Genomic DNA, 13728 nt, shown 5'->3' with positions numbered 1-13728 from the left:
CATCTTTTGATACATATGCAGCTAGAGTCAAGAGCTCCGGGGTAGTGGTTAGTTCATAAAGTTGTTCTACATATAGGGTTGCAGATCCCTTTAGCTCCTTTGGTACTTTCTCTACCTCCTCCATTGGGGGCCCTGTGATCCATCCAAAAGCTGACTGTGAGCATCCACTTCTGTGTTTGCTAGGCCCCGGCATAGTCTCACAAGGACAACTATATCTGGTTCCTTTCAGCAAGATCTTGGTAGTATATGCAATGATGTCAGCGTTTGGAAGCTGATTATGGGATGGAACCCTGGATATGGCAGGCCCTTGATGGTCCATCCTTTTGACATAGCTCCAAATTTTGTCTCTGTAATTCCTTCCATGGGTGTTTTGTTCCCATTTCTAAGAAGGGGCAAAGTGTCCACACTTTGGTCTTCGTTCTTCTTGAGTTTCATGCGTTTAGCAAATTGTATCTTATATCTTGGCTATCCTAAGTTTCTGGGCTAATATTCACTTATCAGTGACTACATATTGTGTGAGTTCCTTTGTGATTGGGTTACCTCACTCAAGATAATACCCTCCATGTCCATCCATTTGCCTAGGAATTTTATAAATTCATTCTTTTTAATAGCTGTGTAGTAATCCATTGTGTAAATGTACCACATTTTCTGTATCCATTCCTCTGTTGAGGGGCATCTGGGTTCTTTCCAGCTTCTGGCTATTATAAATAAGGCTGCTATGAATATAGTGGAGCATGTGTCCTTCTTACCGGTTGGAACATCTTCTAGATATATGCCCAGGACAGGTATTGCAGGATACTCTGGTAGTACTATATACAGTTTTCTGAGGAAAGCCAGACTGATTTCCAGAGTGATTGTACAAGCTTGCAATACCTCCAACAGTGGAGGAGTGTTCCTCTTTCTCCACATCCTCACCAGCATCTGCTGTCACCTGCATTTTTGATCTTAGCCATTCTGACTGGTGTGAGGTGGAATCTCAGGGTTGTTTTGATTTGCATTTCACTGATGATTATGGATGTTGAACATTTTTTCAGGTGCTTCTCATCCATTCGGTATTCCTCGGGTGATAATTCTTTGTTTAGCTCTGAGCCCCATTTTTAATGGGGTTATTTGATTTTCTGGAGTCCACCTTTTTAACTTCTTTATATATATTGGATATTAGTCCCCTACCTGAATTAGGATAGGTAAAGATCCTTTCCCAATCTGTTGGTGGCCTTTTTGTCTTATTCACGGTGTGTTTTGCTTTGCAGAAGCTTTGCAGTTTCATGAGGTCCCATTTGTCAATTCTTGATCTTACAGCACAAGCCATTGCTGTTCTATTCACGAATTTTCCCTCTGTACCCATATCTTCAATGCTTTTCCCTACTTTCTCCTCTATAAGTTTCAGTGTCTCAAGTTTTATGTGGAGTTCCTTAATCCACTTAGATTTGACCTTAGTACAAGGAGATAGGAATGGATCAGTTCACATTCTTCTACATGATAACCGCCAGTTGTGCCAGCACCATTTGTTGAAGATGCTGTTTTTTTTCCCCCACTGGATGGTTTTTGCTCCCTTTTCAAAGATCAGGTGACCATAGGGGTGTGGGTTCATTTATGGGTCTTCAATTCTATTCCATTGGTCTACTTGTCTTTGCTATAACAGTACTATGCAGTTTTTATCACAATTGCTCTGTATTACAGCTTTAAGGTCAGACATGGTGATTCCTCCAGAGGTTCTTTTATCCTTGAGAAAAGTTTTTGCTATCCTAGGGATTTTGTTATTCCAGATGAATTTGCCGATTACACTTTCTATCATTGAAGAATTGAATTGGAATTTTGATGAGGATCACATTGAATCTGTAGATTGCTTCTGGCAAAAATAGCCGTTTTTACCATATTGATCCTGCCAATGCATGACATTGGGAGAGCTTTCCATCTTCTAAGGTCTTCTATAATTTCTTTCTTCAGAGACTTTAAGTTCTTATCATACATATCTTTCACTTCCTTAGTTAGAGTCACGCCAAGGTATTTTATATTATTTGTGACTATTGAGAAGGGTGTTGTTTCCCTAATTTCTTTCTCAGCCTGTTTATTCTTTGTGTAGAGAAAGGCCATTGATTTGTTTGAGTTAATTTTATATCCAGCTACTTCACAAAAGCTGTTTATCAGGTTTAGGAGTTCTCTGGTGGAATTTTTAGGGTCACTTATATATACTAACATATCATCTGCAAAAATGATATTTTGACTTCATCTTTTCCAAATTGTATCCCCTTGATCTCCTTTTGTTGTCAAATTGCTCTTTCTTCAGACCATTTGCTTGGAAAATTATTTCTTCAGACCATTTGCTTGGAAAATTGTTTTCCAGCCTTTCATTCTGAGGTAGCGTCTAGTTTTTTTTTTTTTTTTTCCCTGAGATGGGTTTCCTGTAAACAGCAAAATTTTGGGTCCTGTTTGTGTAGCCAGTCTATTAGTCTATGTCTTTTTATTGGGGAGTTGAGTCCATTGATATAAAAAGTTATTAAGGAAAAGTAATTGTTGCTTCCTATTATTTTTGTTGTTGAAGTTGGCTTTCTGTTATTGTGGCTGTCTTAGGTTTGGTTAGGGATTACCTTCTTGCTTTTTCTAGGACATGGTTTCCATCCTTGTATTGTTTTTTGTTTGTTTTTTTTTTTTTGTTTTTTGTTTTTTGCTTTTTGTTTTGTTTTTGTTTTTTTTTCCTGTTATTATCCTTTGAAGGGCTGATTTGTGGAAAGATAATGTGTGAATTTGGTTCTGTCGTGGAATACTTTTGTTTCTCCATCTAATGTTATTGAAAGTTTGGCTGGGTATAGTATCCTGGGTTGGCATTTGTGTTCTCTTAGTGTCTGTATAACATCTGTCCAAGCTCTTCTTCCTTTCATAGTCTCTGGTGAAAAATGTGGTGTAATTCTGATAGGCTTGCCTTTATATGTTACTTGACCCTTTTCCCTTACGGCTTTTAATATTTTATCTTTATTTAGTACATTTGTTGTTCTGATTATTATGTGTCAGGAGGATTTTCTTTTCTGGTCCAGTCTATTTGGAGTTCTGTAGGCTTCTTGTATGTTCATGGGCATCTCTTTCTTTAGGTTTGGGAAGTTTTCTTCTATAATTTTGTTGAAGATATTTGCCGATCCTTTGAGTTGAAAATCTTCATTCTCATCTACTCCTATTATCCATAGGTTTGGTCTTCTCATTGTGTCCTGAATTTCCTGGATGTTTTGAGTTAGGATCTTTGTGCGTTTTTTATTTTCTTTGATTGTTGTACCTATGTTCTCTATGGAATCTTCTGCACCTGAGATTCTCTCTTCCATCTCTTGTATTCTGTTGCTGATGCTTAAATTTAAACACATTCATAATTCAAATTATAATACAAATAATTAGGCATCATGCCACTTAGGTGTCACATGTAAAATACACTAAATACTAGCAAATATCTCCCCATCTACTCAGTTCTGTCACTTATGTATCCTCTCTGGAGCATGGATCATAAAGCACAGTTTTTTACAGAGCAATTTTCACCTTTATATATTTTCTTTGAAGACAGGGTATTAATTCCCAAATGAACACTTCCAAAATGCCTATGAAGCATTCCAGAATCCACATTTGAATAATGTCATAGAGCATAGGAAGTTCTTTAATGATCTATAAATTTTATGGGCCTTGAGCAGGAAGATTGTGTGTGTACGCAGTGAGTCTAGGTCTATGTCTAAGAAACATAGGCACCAATCAAGACATGAACCCAGTATTTCAGGACACCTGAAGGTTTTATTTTAAATAACTTATTGAACTGACATAGTTTTGATTAAAATGTGCTACTAGTAGGAATTCACTTCAGAAAATGAGCACAGTGGGATTGAGAAGTGGGAAGATAGGCCAGCAGAGAATGACACAGGAATTTTGGGGAATTACCCTTCTTGTTCTTCTCTAATCAGAGAGAAATTTTATTGTAAGGCCTGTTGTTTCCTTTACAGAAGTTCCTTCAGCTCGTGGTTCCTTCAGACAGTTGCTGGATTGGATTGTCATATGATAATAAGAAAAAAGATTGGGCATGGATTGACAATCGCCCATCTAAACTGTGAGTTTCTGAGAGCCCTTCAGACTCTAACACTGGTGTGGGAATTGGTAGGATTGTATGCAAAGGCTTTTCTCTCATTTCACTTGGCTTTCCTTACCCATGAGCTTTTCCATGGAGCTCATGGGTAAGGACAAGTTGCATAAGACAGAGTGTGAACAAGTGTTACACAGGGAAGATGTATAGTCTAGGATATAACCAAAAGAGGCTTAATACTGCAAACATCTCAGGTATTTGTCTTCTAAGTTGAAAAGGCCCCTAGAAAGTAAACAAATTGAGATGATGTGAAATTATTGAATGATCATGACAGATACATTGAGTCTCTCAGACATTCATGTGATTTTTTTTATTTTTGTTCCCTTACATAATTTTTGATTTTTAAAAATATAAGAAATGTTTATGTATACATGCATATGTATACCTGCCTTCCATTTCCAGGTGAGGCCTTTAACTTCACCTACTCATTCTATTTTTTAGAATCCCAGAATGAATAGCAATTTATGATATTGGGTATTAGAATCTTTATGTTATGGATGGCCCATGAAAACATGTAAAGGGTGTGAAGCCTGAGAAAGCCTGGCAAGGTGTGATGTGGGAGCATTTGCCAGGCATTTGGGCAGGCTCTTCCTAAGGCACACTGCTTACACCAACCATGCCCAGGCATTATTTCCACAAGACAAATTGTGTCACACCCTCTCCCTGTTCCTCTAGTGCAAGTCTGACTGATAGTTGTGCATGATGTTTGCCAAGATGGGGATTAAAAATCCAAGGACAGGAAGATAACATTCGTCAGCACATGAAATGGCAAGGAGCAGAGAAGAGCTAGGCCATCAATATTACTCTAAAGCCTGATCTGGCTAGCAACTAGATAAATGAAAGTTTGTTCTAACATGCCTTAAAAATATGGTTTGACCCCAAATACACACTATTTCTTCAGCTGTTACTTAGTTTTCTTTGCTTTGTGTTTTACTTTTCACACAGAGTCCAGTTTCTGGGTTTTTTTTTTTTAGGTTTCTCTCTTTTATGGTGTAACTTTTAGGTTCTTTTAAGATTTGCCAGCAATCGTAACCAATGCCTTTCTGCTCCTCAGCTTCCACAAGACAAGCCAGCATCACCTGGGAAGCCTTCTAGGTGTTTCTGTACAGAGTGAGAGGTGCTTTGATGCTCCCACTCTATGCTTTGTAGAATTAGGCCCTGCCCGTGCACTCCAGTTGCTACTCTCTGGGTAAAACTACTGATGCTTTATTTTTGTGTTGCTCATGAACAGCTGCCATGTGCCATCCACTGTGAGTGTTGCTTCTGGTGACTGTGAAGGTGCTGTGTCTTCCACTGCTGTTGGATTGCTTAGTTGCTTAGTTTTTCCATCTGTAACCCCCCGCTCCCATTAGCAATGGCTCAGCTTTAACTGTCTCCTCAGCCAATCAGATGTTAAAGACCTTGAGGGTCCTCTTGTTTAATTTGTCCTTGTGTATCTATTAAACCTTGATCAGGCTTTCTAGAATGGCTGCAGTAGATTTTAAAAACAGACTTACCTTTATTAATTTAGGGTTCCACAGAGATCCAGTTCACAGGTAGTTGTTGGACTCTAATACAACTGACCACTGAAAAGTGAAAAAAGGCTTATTGTTTTGTAACAGTGAGCCCTGACATTTCAATTGAAACATGAATTGTCATTATGACTCAATGCAAATTCATAAGTTGTATTTGGAGTTAAATTATTTTAACACTAAATTTATTTAATGGAAATAAAAGAATGCAATTCAACCCCTGACTACTTAGCAGAGTAACTGTAGCAAATTAAATCCTAGGTTCTATGACCTTCCCAATCTCAGACGTTTGATTTGAATTCCAACACCAAACATGTTCTCCCTGTGGTAAAGTCCAGAGCTCCAATAAGAAAGCATCTATTTATCCTATAACAATAGTAACACTGGGCACATCTGCCTGTTCTGCAGCAGGTCAGCATTTCAGGATGCAGTGTCCAGTGCATGATAGGATTATTCATAAATTTCCTTTCCTGCAACATGCAAAGCACCTAATAACCTGTAGAAAGCCATCCCTGGTGAAGACATTTCCTTATTGGCTTGAGGTTAATTTATCTATGTTTTGATGTTAATGTGTGGAAAATGTTCAGCAATAGGGCCATACCATACAGTTATGTGAAGTAACCAAAGAAAATAACAATAGGCTTTGCTATGTGGGAGATGCCTATTGTATCCCTGACCAGTAAGTCATATCTCTGGAGAAATCCTGTGGGTTGCACTTTGGTTTTCTTTTAAAAACATATCTTCTGGAATTGTAACTCTTCTTTAAATTGAAATCATTTATTTATTTATTTATTTATTTATTTATTTATTTTTGATTCTCAAATCTTTATTTATTTATTTATTTATGATTCTTTAATCATTTTTTACAGTTCAGTCTTTATGTCCCTCCTGATCTGCCATTTGGCTGCTCCTCATCCCACACTTCCTTCATCAGTCTCCAAGAGGATGTCCATACACACAACTTATAGCACCAGACCTCCTCACTACCTGGGTCCTCTTGTCTTTCTAGGGTTAGGTACATTTTCCCTCACTGAGGTCAGACCAGGCAGTCTTCTGTTGTATTTTCATAGGGGGCCTCATAACAGCTCGTGTATGCTGAATGATTGGTATCTCAGTGACTGAGTGATCTCAGGGATTAAGGTTAGTTAGGTGGTTGGCCTCAGCTTCTTCCAGCTTTTCCCTAATTCCATCACAGAGGTCCTTGGCATCTATCCATTGGTTGGGTGTAAGTATCTGCATCCTACTCTTTCAGCTACTTGTTAAAATTTTATTTTTAATTACATTTTTCATAGAATATATTTTGATCCTGTACTGTCCCCTCAAAATACTCCTTGTACATTCCTACCTTCCTACCAATTCAACTTCATGTTATTTCTCCCTCTCCCCCAAGGAAAACTAACAAAAACAAAAAAATAAAATAAAAATAAAAAGAATAAAAATAAAATAAAATCAATCAATCAAGTAAAGAAAATTCTAATAAGAAAACATTGCCCCCCCCAAAAAAAAACAAAGAAACACACAGACAAACAACATTAAAGAAAACCCAAACTAAACAAAACAAAACATAAAACTCCAATCATTAAGAACACATGGAATGTGTTTTGTGTTGGTCAACTATAAGCTTTTTAACTCTTGGGTTTCCATAGGACCTTCTATACAGCCTTAAGTTTTTTTTAGCCCATCCTTTATTTTCTCCTATCCTCTATTTTCCAATACTTATCCACATTTGTCCTTGATCCTCAAAATAGCCCTTTTGCATTAACACCTTGTTTTTAGCTGTTTTGCTGAAGGTCTATTTCTTTTTACAAATACAAATTTTAGGAAATCACCTCATAATGCTGTGTATCCTTTAATAACTTTCCTAGGTATTTATATGTTAAGTTCTTTTAATATAATTTAAAAATACATGTAATCTTTATTATTTTGTTGTTATTTTTGTGTTAAGGGTTAATCTTACCCTGTCTGTCCTTGAATTCCTTATCCACATGTCTTCATTTCTCTAGTGTTGGGAATATGGACAGAGGTATCCGGTTGTCTATTCTCACTTGAAAGTTGTCCATCATGTTTATTTTATATGTGCAAGTTTTTAATTCTGTTGTATATTTCTTTTTTGTGATTCATGTACAGTTTCTGTCTGGTACTGTTCATAATGCCATTTACTTTGTGGCATTTACTGACCTTCTTCTTCAGCAGCTACAGAAACTATCTGTATAGTAACCACTATCTGCATATGCTGCATTTACTATCTGCATGGTATTCACAGTGACACTCTCTCAAAAATAGTTTTCTTCAGTGCCTTGGAACATAGCCAGTATGGTTCTGGGTCAATTATAAAGGAGGCCCTGTCAGTCTGGACAGCTAGGTTCCAGAAAATACCTTCCTCTCTTTATTTGAAGAACACTCTAAAGCAAGCTGTCACAGACATAGACAGAAGACAAACAGTGCTATTAAGATGCATTAATATGTTCTAGTCAACGAGATCATTAGTGTTATTAGTTTTTTCTATATAAATTATCATTATACACAGACTAGCACTAGTCTTCAGGCTCTTTCTCCCAATCCCTTGCATTTCTGGTGTTTGCCTCTGTGGCTGGCTACAGAGTTAATAAATTGGTTTACATCCAATAGAAGCATACACAGTCAGAGAAGAGTAAGTGCTAACACTCAAACCAAGGTGCCAGAGGGAGAAAAGATGCCTGCATCCAAGTTAAGATATCGTTGTGTACCTTGATTATGCTACAGAACCGTTGCCTGATGATGGTATTACTAGAATCAGACTTGATGTTTGAATAAGGGAGTTCAGTGGTGAGAATGTTCCTGCATCCACCACAAGCATTTACCCCAGTGAAAAGGCACCCCTGATCTAGCACATCTGTTACAATGTCATCTTCTAATGAACCCAGTTAACAGCATGAACCTCACTTGTGTTTCTTGTGTGCAGGTCTAGGTGAGCATCATTATGGGAGTAAAGTTAGCATCTCATGATGCAGCCTATATGCATCATGTGTATTTGTGAAGGGTTAGTGTCTACTGGATTCCTTTCCTCCTTGGTCACATTCAATACACATCCTTCATTGACTGTACCCAAATAAAATCTCATGGCTGGCTAATGTGTACACTGAATCCAGTCTCCTCTCACCTCTCCCCTCCTGTCTGTTCATGATAACCTTCGTTTCATTTATCTTCCTTTTCTGTTCCTATAGTAAATTTAATACTGTGTTTCTCCCTGGTTTAAATCCAAGGTTGAAGAAAGGTGATCATTTGTTAAAGATTTTTCTCTTTGACATTTCAGATCCAATGAGCTTGTCAGATGTCTGTCTTTTTCTGCTACTCTTTGGCATAAATTCTCATTGGCCTAGCCTGGTTCAAACTCACTGTATTTACCAAACATGCCTTGAATTTCTGATTTTTTAGAAATATTTTCTTTATTTACATGTCAAGAGTTATTCCATTTTCAGGTCTCTCCTCCAAAATCCCTGTATACAATCCCCCTCCTCCTCCTTCTATGAGGGTGCTCCCTCACCCTGCCATCCACTCCTACCTCCATGCACTGTCATTCTCCTACACTGGACCATTGAACCCCCACAGGACTAAGGGCTGTACCTCCCCTTGATGTCCAACTAGACCATTCGCAGACACATACACGGCTGGAACCATGGTTCCCACAATGTATACTCTTTAGTTGGTTGTCCAGTCCTGGAAGCTTCCAGGGATTTGGCCAGTTAACACTGTTGATCCACAGCAAGGGGGTGCAAGCCCCGCCTCCCCCGCCCCACAGCTCCTTCAGTCTCTTCTCCAACTTGTCCATCAGGGACTCCACATTCAGTACAATGGTTTGCTGCAAGCATCCACCTCTGTATTTGTCAGGCTCTTACAATACATCTTGTGAGACAGTCAAAACCACCTCCTGTCAACAAACACTTCCCAGTATCCCCAATAACTTCCAGGTTTGGCGAATGTATATGAGATGTATCCACAGGTTGGGCAGTTGTGGAAGTACTTTTCTTCAATCTCTGCTCCACACTTTGTCTCCATATATCCTCTTGTATTTTGTTCCTCCTTCTAAGAAGCACTTAAGCATTCTCTGCTTCAGTGTGATAGGTGAAGGAAAGGTAAAAGCAGAAAGTTTTGTCATCTTTGTTGACTTCTTGTGATGATTTGTGAATGTTTTAACCACATTTCTCAATCTACTGTACAAATAGATTGATGAGCTGGAAAGGGAAGAAATGCTCTTCTAAAGTCTGTCTCAACATGGTAAAGCCATTTTTCCCCTGCTACAAAGAGCAGCCTCATCTGTAGAATGGATGTCATTGCTCAAGTCCTGAGAAATCATTTTCTGTTTCTCAAATGACACAGAAGCAAATATATAATCCTAAAAAATAGTACACAATTTGTCATCACTATTATCAACCATTTCTAAATTCACTCCTTCGACAGCACACTTAAATACTAATATGCAATTTTAGGTTTCTATTTGTTAGTTGGTTGGTTACTGTTTGTTACCTTTTGTACATAGGATAATTTATACCTTTAAATTCATTTATTTGCTCTAAAATATGTGTTTAGAATTAATGAATAGTTGCTTGACCAGTTAAAGCTTCTTATACACACTTTTGTATTCTACACACATCCTATCGCTTTTATATCCATTTGATAAAAGTGGAAATCTCACAGATATATTCACTGCAGCCTGCTGCTTATGTAGGCTCAAGACTTACAATCATACAAATGTATGAATTTGTGGGCAGCCTAGTCTTCATAGTATGTTTGATGTCCTCGTGTGCTACAGAGTTAGATTCTATGTCTTAGGAAGCCTAATAATAATGATGATAATGATAATAATACTAAAGCTCTCTAGAACAGAATTAGTTTCTAGGGTGAAGCAATATCTTGTGCAGCATCCTACTATGAATCAATTATTCAATATATATACAGTAATATGTTTTAGTCCATAAACCACATTATCCGCAATGGTTAGTGTTCTGGATCTTATCACTATCAATATGTCTTTAAATTCGGGATCATACTGTGCATTCACATGTAATGTCCTTAAGTTGTAAAAGAGTTTGGCTCATTGTTTGTCTGACAATTAAATTAAAAATCCAAGCCTTGACATTAAGTCTGCACACAAATGTATCCACTGGAAGTCATGAGAAATATGAGTTTTTAAAAATATGCACATATATTCAAGCACCATTCTACAAACTAGATTTATAACAACTTGATATAAGTCACCTGAGAGGAGGCAATTTAGAAAGTTTCTCAATTAGAAAGTTCCTCAATGATGGACAATAATGTGGAGTTTTAAGCAAAAAATCCTTTCTTTTCCCAAATTGTTTGGTCATGGTGTTTCATCACAGTAATAGACACCATCAAACTAAAACGGAGCAATTTTTCACCTTCCAAAGTTCTTTTCTTACCCCTCATCAGGTCCCAGGTAAGCACGCATGTGCTTTCTTGTACTGTAACTAAGTAAGGCCTAGTGCAGAGTGTTATGTACTATGTACAGATTTGTGTTTGTTTCTATTTCTCTGCATCTTCCACTGTTATCATTTTGCTATGATGTTTTAGCTAACTCAAGCTTTTTTCTTAGATCAGTGTTTCATTCTCCGTCTTTCAAAGCACGTTTTGTTTTGTTTTTTCAAGACCATGTTTCTCTGTGTAGCCCTGGCTGTCCTGAAACTCATTCTGTAGACCAGGCTGGTCTAGAACTCAGAAATATGCCTGCCTCTGCCTTCTGAGTGCTGGGATTTAAGGCATGAGCCACCAACACCATGCCCAAAGCACTTTTGTACTGCACCAATATGCCACAATATTCTTCCATCACATATGAACATGTGTTACCAAATTTTGATAATTATGAATTTTTGAAATTTATAAAAGTTGCAATATAAATTAATGTCTGAATCATTATGTGAATATAAATTTTAATTCTTTTTAGTCATTATATTTTATGAACTGCTCTCTTCTGGTTCTTTCTTACTTTTGCCTTTATTCAACATTCACACATGAATCTTTAGCTGTGCCTGCCAGATTGTCTTATAACTATTTCATGTGCATATCCATTCCTAATGTATTTTACCTGTTATGTCTATGCTCAAAACAACACTTGGTTTAATTTATATTTCTTGTTTCTTTTACATTCCTAATTATGTTAAGTATCAATATTCAATTTCTCCTCATCTTAAACCCAAAGTTCAAAGACATTGACATATTTTCCTAAAGACTGGTTCCTTTGAAATCTCATTCCCATGTAGTAAGGGTGGCTTTCAGTTTCCTCCCTTCATTGGCAGAGTGTCATTAACTGAGACAAACCTAAAACTCTGTATGGAAGGTTAGCACTGAAACTTGAATCCTTCTACCTTCAATTCTAAAATCCTGGGACTACAATTGTGTCCACTAGTCCTAGATAAATCTAACATTGAAGATCTTCATTTTGAGTGTGTTCTTTGATCAGATTTCTCTGTTAGGGAAAACAATGGATGCATTACTTCTCTGAAAATGTGAGGTTTGATCCAACCCTGCTAATATATCTGCCTGAGTAAAAATATGATGTGTATTGGTTTATAAAAGAAGATCTTATGTATTAAATAACTATTTTTTTGACTTCTACATGTTCTACATAGCCAAGGCTGTCCCAGAACTCACAGTCATTCTGTTTCAGCATATGGGCTAATTTGTTCTCTGTTCTAATTATTTTTTTATCTTGCATCATTTAAAGAAAATTTAAAGGATTATTTATGTCTTGTAATATATTATCCTGCAGAGTGCCATGTTTGTGTGAAGGTCCATTATGTAGGATGTGGGGAATGAAAAGGGGAAAAAAAACCAAATGTATAGTTACAAGATTTCATCTATGATTGTGTTTCAAATTTTCCCTTTCTCCTTACACCAAGAGCATATAAGACTGTGTTCTGTGTGATATACATATGTTTTTACTTTATTCCTAACATTTATATCAACAAGTGGGAAAGCAGGTTCAGTATAAAATAACTTCCTGGAAATATTGAAAATCAGTTTTGCTCACTGACCAAAAATTGCAAGTGTGAAAAAAATGGGGATTTTTTTGTGACAGAGATCATTTCATTTTTAATGAACTTACACAAAGGAACATATAGCAGTGTTAACATTTTGATTAATAGGTTAAATTTTCTGTCTTCTTTAGTGAATAGAATTTTTTAAAATCATGACATTTCAGTGAATGATCAAAATTAAAGAGTTGCCCCTTGTTATTTTTGTTTTTTAGTGCCTTGAACACAACGAAATACAATATAAGAGATGGAGGATGTATGTTCTTATCTAAAACTAGACTAGACAATAATTACTGTGATCAATCATTCATCTGTATTTGTGGGAAGAGATTGGACAAATTCCCTCATTGACTCTCCAGTGAGTGTTAAAAGTAAAAAAAAAAAAAAATGAAAATTTCTGACTCTCATTTGTTTCCTGTAATAATTCATGACTCCTTAGAAACAAGTGCTTGACCATTGGACATAGTCTGCAGTGCAAAGAGAGAGACAATCTGGAAGATTTTGGGAATGTTCTCTGAAACATGACATGAAAGAGCAGAGGATATCTTCCTTCCCTGTGGAGACTGGACAGATCTTCTCTGGTCCCGCAAAACTTGAATGAATCTGATTTATTTGTTTGCATAAACTCCAATAGAATTAAATAAAGGATCTTAATAACCAGCCTGAGTCTTTCTTTTTTCTATTCCTTCCTTCCTTCCTTCCTTCCTTCCTTCCTTCCTTCCTTCCTTCCTTCCTTCTTTCCTTCCTCCCCATCCCCCCTCTCTCTCCATTTCTCGTACTCTCTCTCCATTTCTCTTTCTTTCTTTCTTTTCTTCTTTATTTTAGGGGAGAGTAAGACTTTATTTTATCTTATATCTTAAAGTACATTATGAATGGTAGTCCGGACAGGAAATCAAACATCACCTCAGAGGCAGACACTGAAGAAGAGATAATTAAGGAATAGAATTGCTATCTTTTGCAGACGGATTTCTTATTCCAGATGTCCAGGAATGGCACTTGCAATAGTAAATCATCAGTCAAAAAATACTTAATGATCTTTTGCCTACTAGACAATCAAATAGAGGCATTTTCTTAACTG

At 36.9% G+C, this 13728-nt stretch overlaps 1 protein-coding gene across 3 annotated transcripts in view; it reads left to right on the top strand.

Annotated features, from left to right (window-relative positions):
* Positions 1–13310, top strand: part of Klra4 (killer cell lectin-like receptor, subfamily A, member 4) — a 23572-nt gene extending 10262 nt beyond the window's left edge. For 2 of the 3 annotated variants that reach the window (NM_001252577.1, NM_010649.3), the window contains exons 6-7: positions 3972–4075; positions 12866–13023. In NM_001252577.1, the coding sequence (NP_001239506.1) occupies positions 3972–4075; positions 12866–13001 (240 nt within the window). In that variant the 3' untranslated portion in view covers positions 13002–13023. Of the gene's footprint in view, positions 1–3971; positions 4076–12865 lie in introns of all 3 variants that reach the window. The other variant, XM_006505646.2, reaches the window with a different exon arrangement.
* Positions 13311–13728: the final 418 nt, after the last annotated feature.

Source organism: Mus musculus, chromosome 6 (genome assembly GCF_000001635.26).
Source record: "Mus musculus strain C57BL/6J chromosome 6, GRCm38.p6 C57BL/6J".
NCBI classification, from domain to species: domain Eukaryota; kingdom Metazoa; phylum Chordata; class Mammalia; order Rodentia; family Muridae; genus Mus; species Mus musculus.
This window is presented reverse-complemented; position numbering and strand designations above follow the sequence as displayed.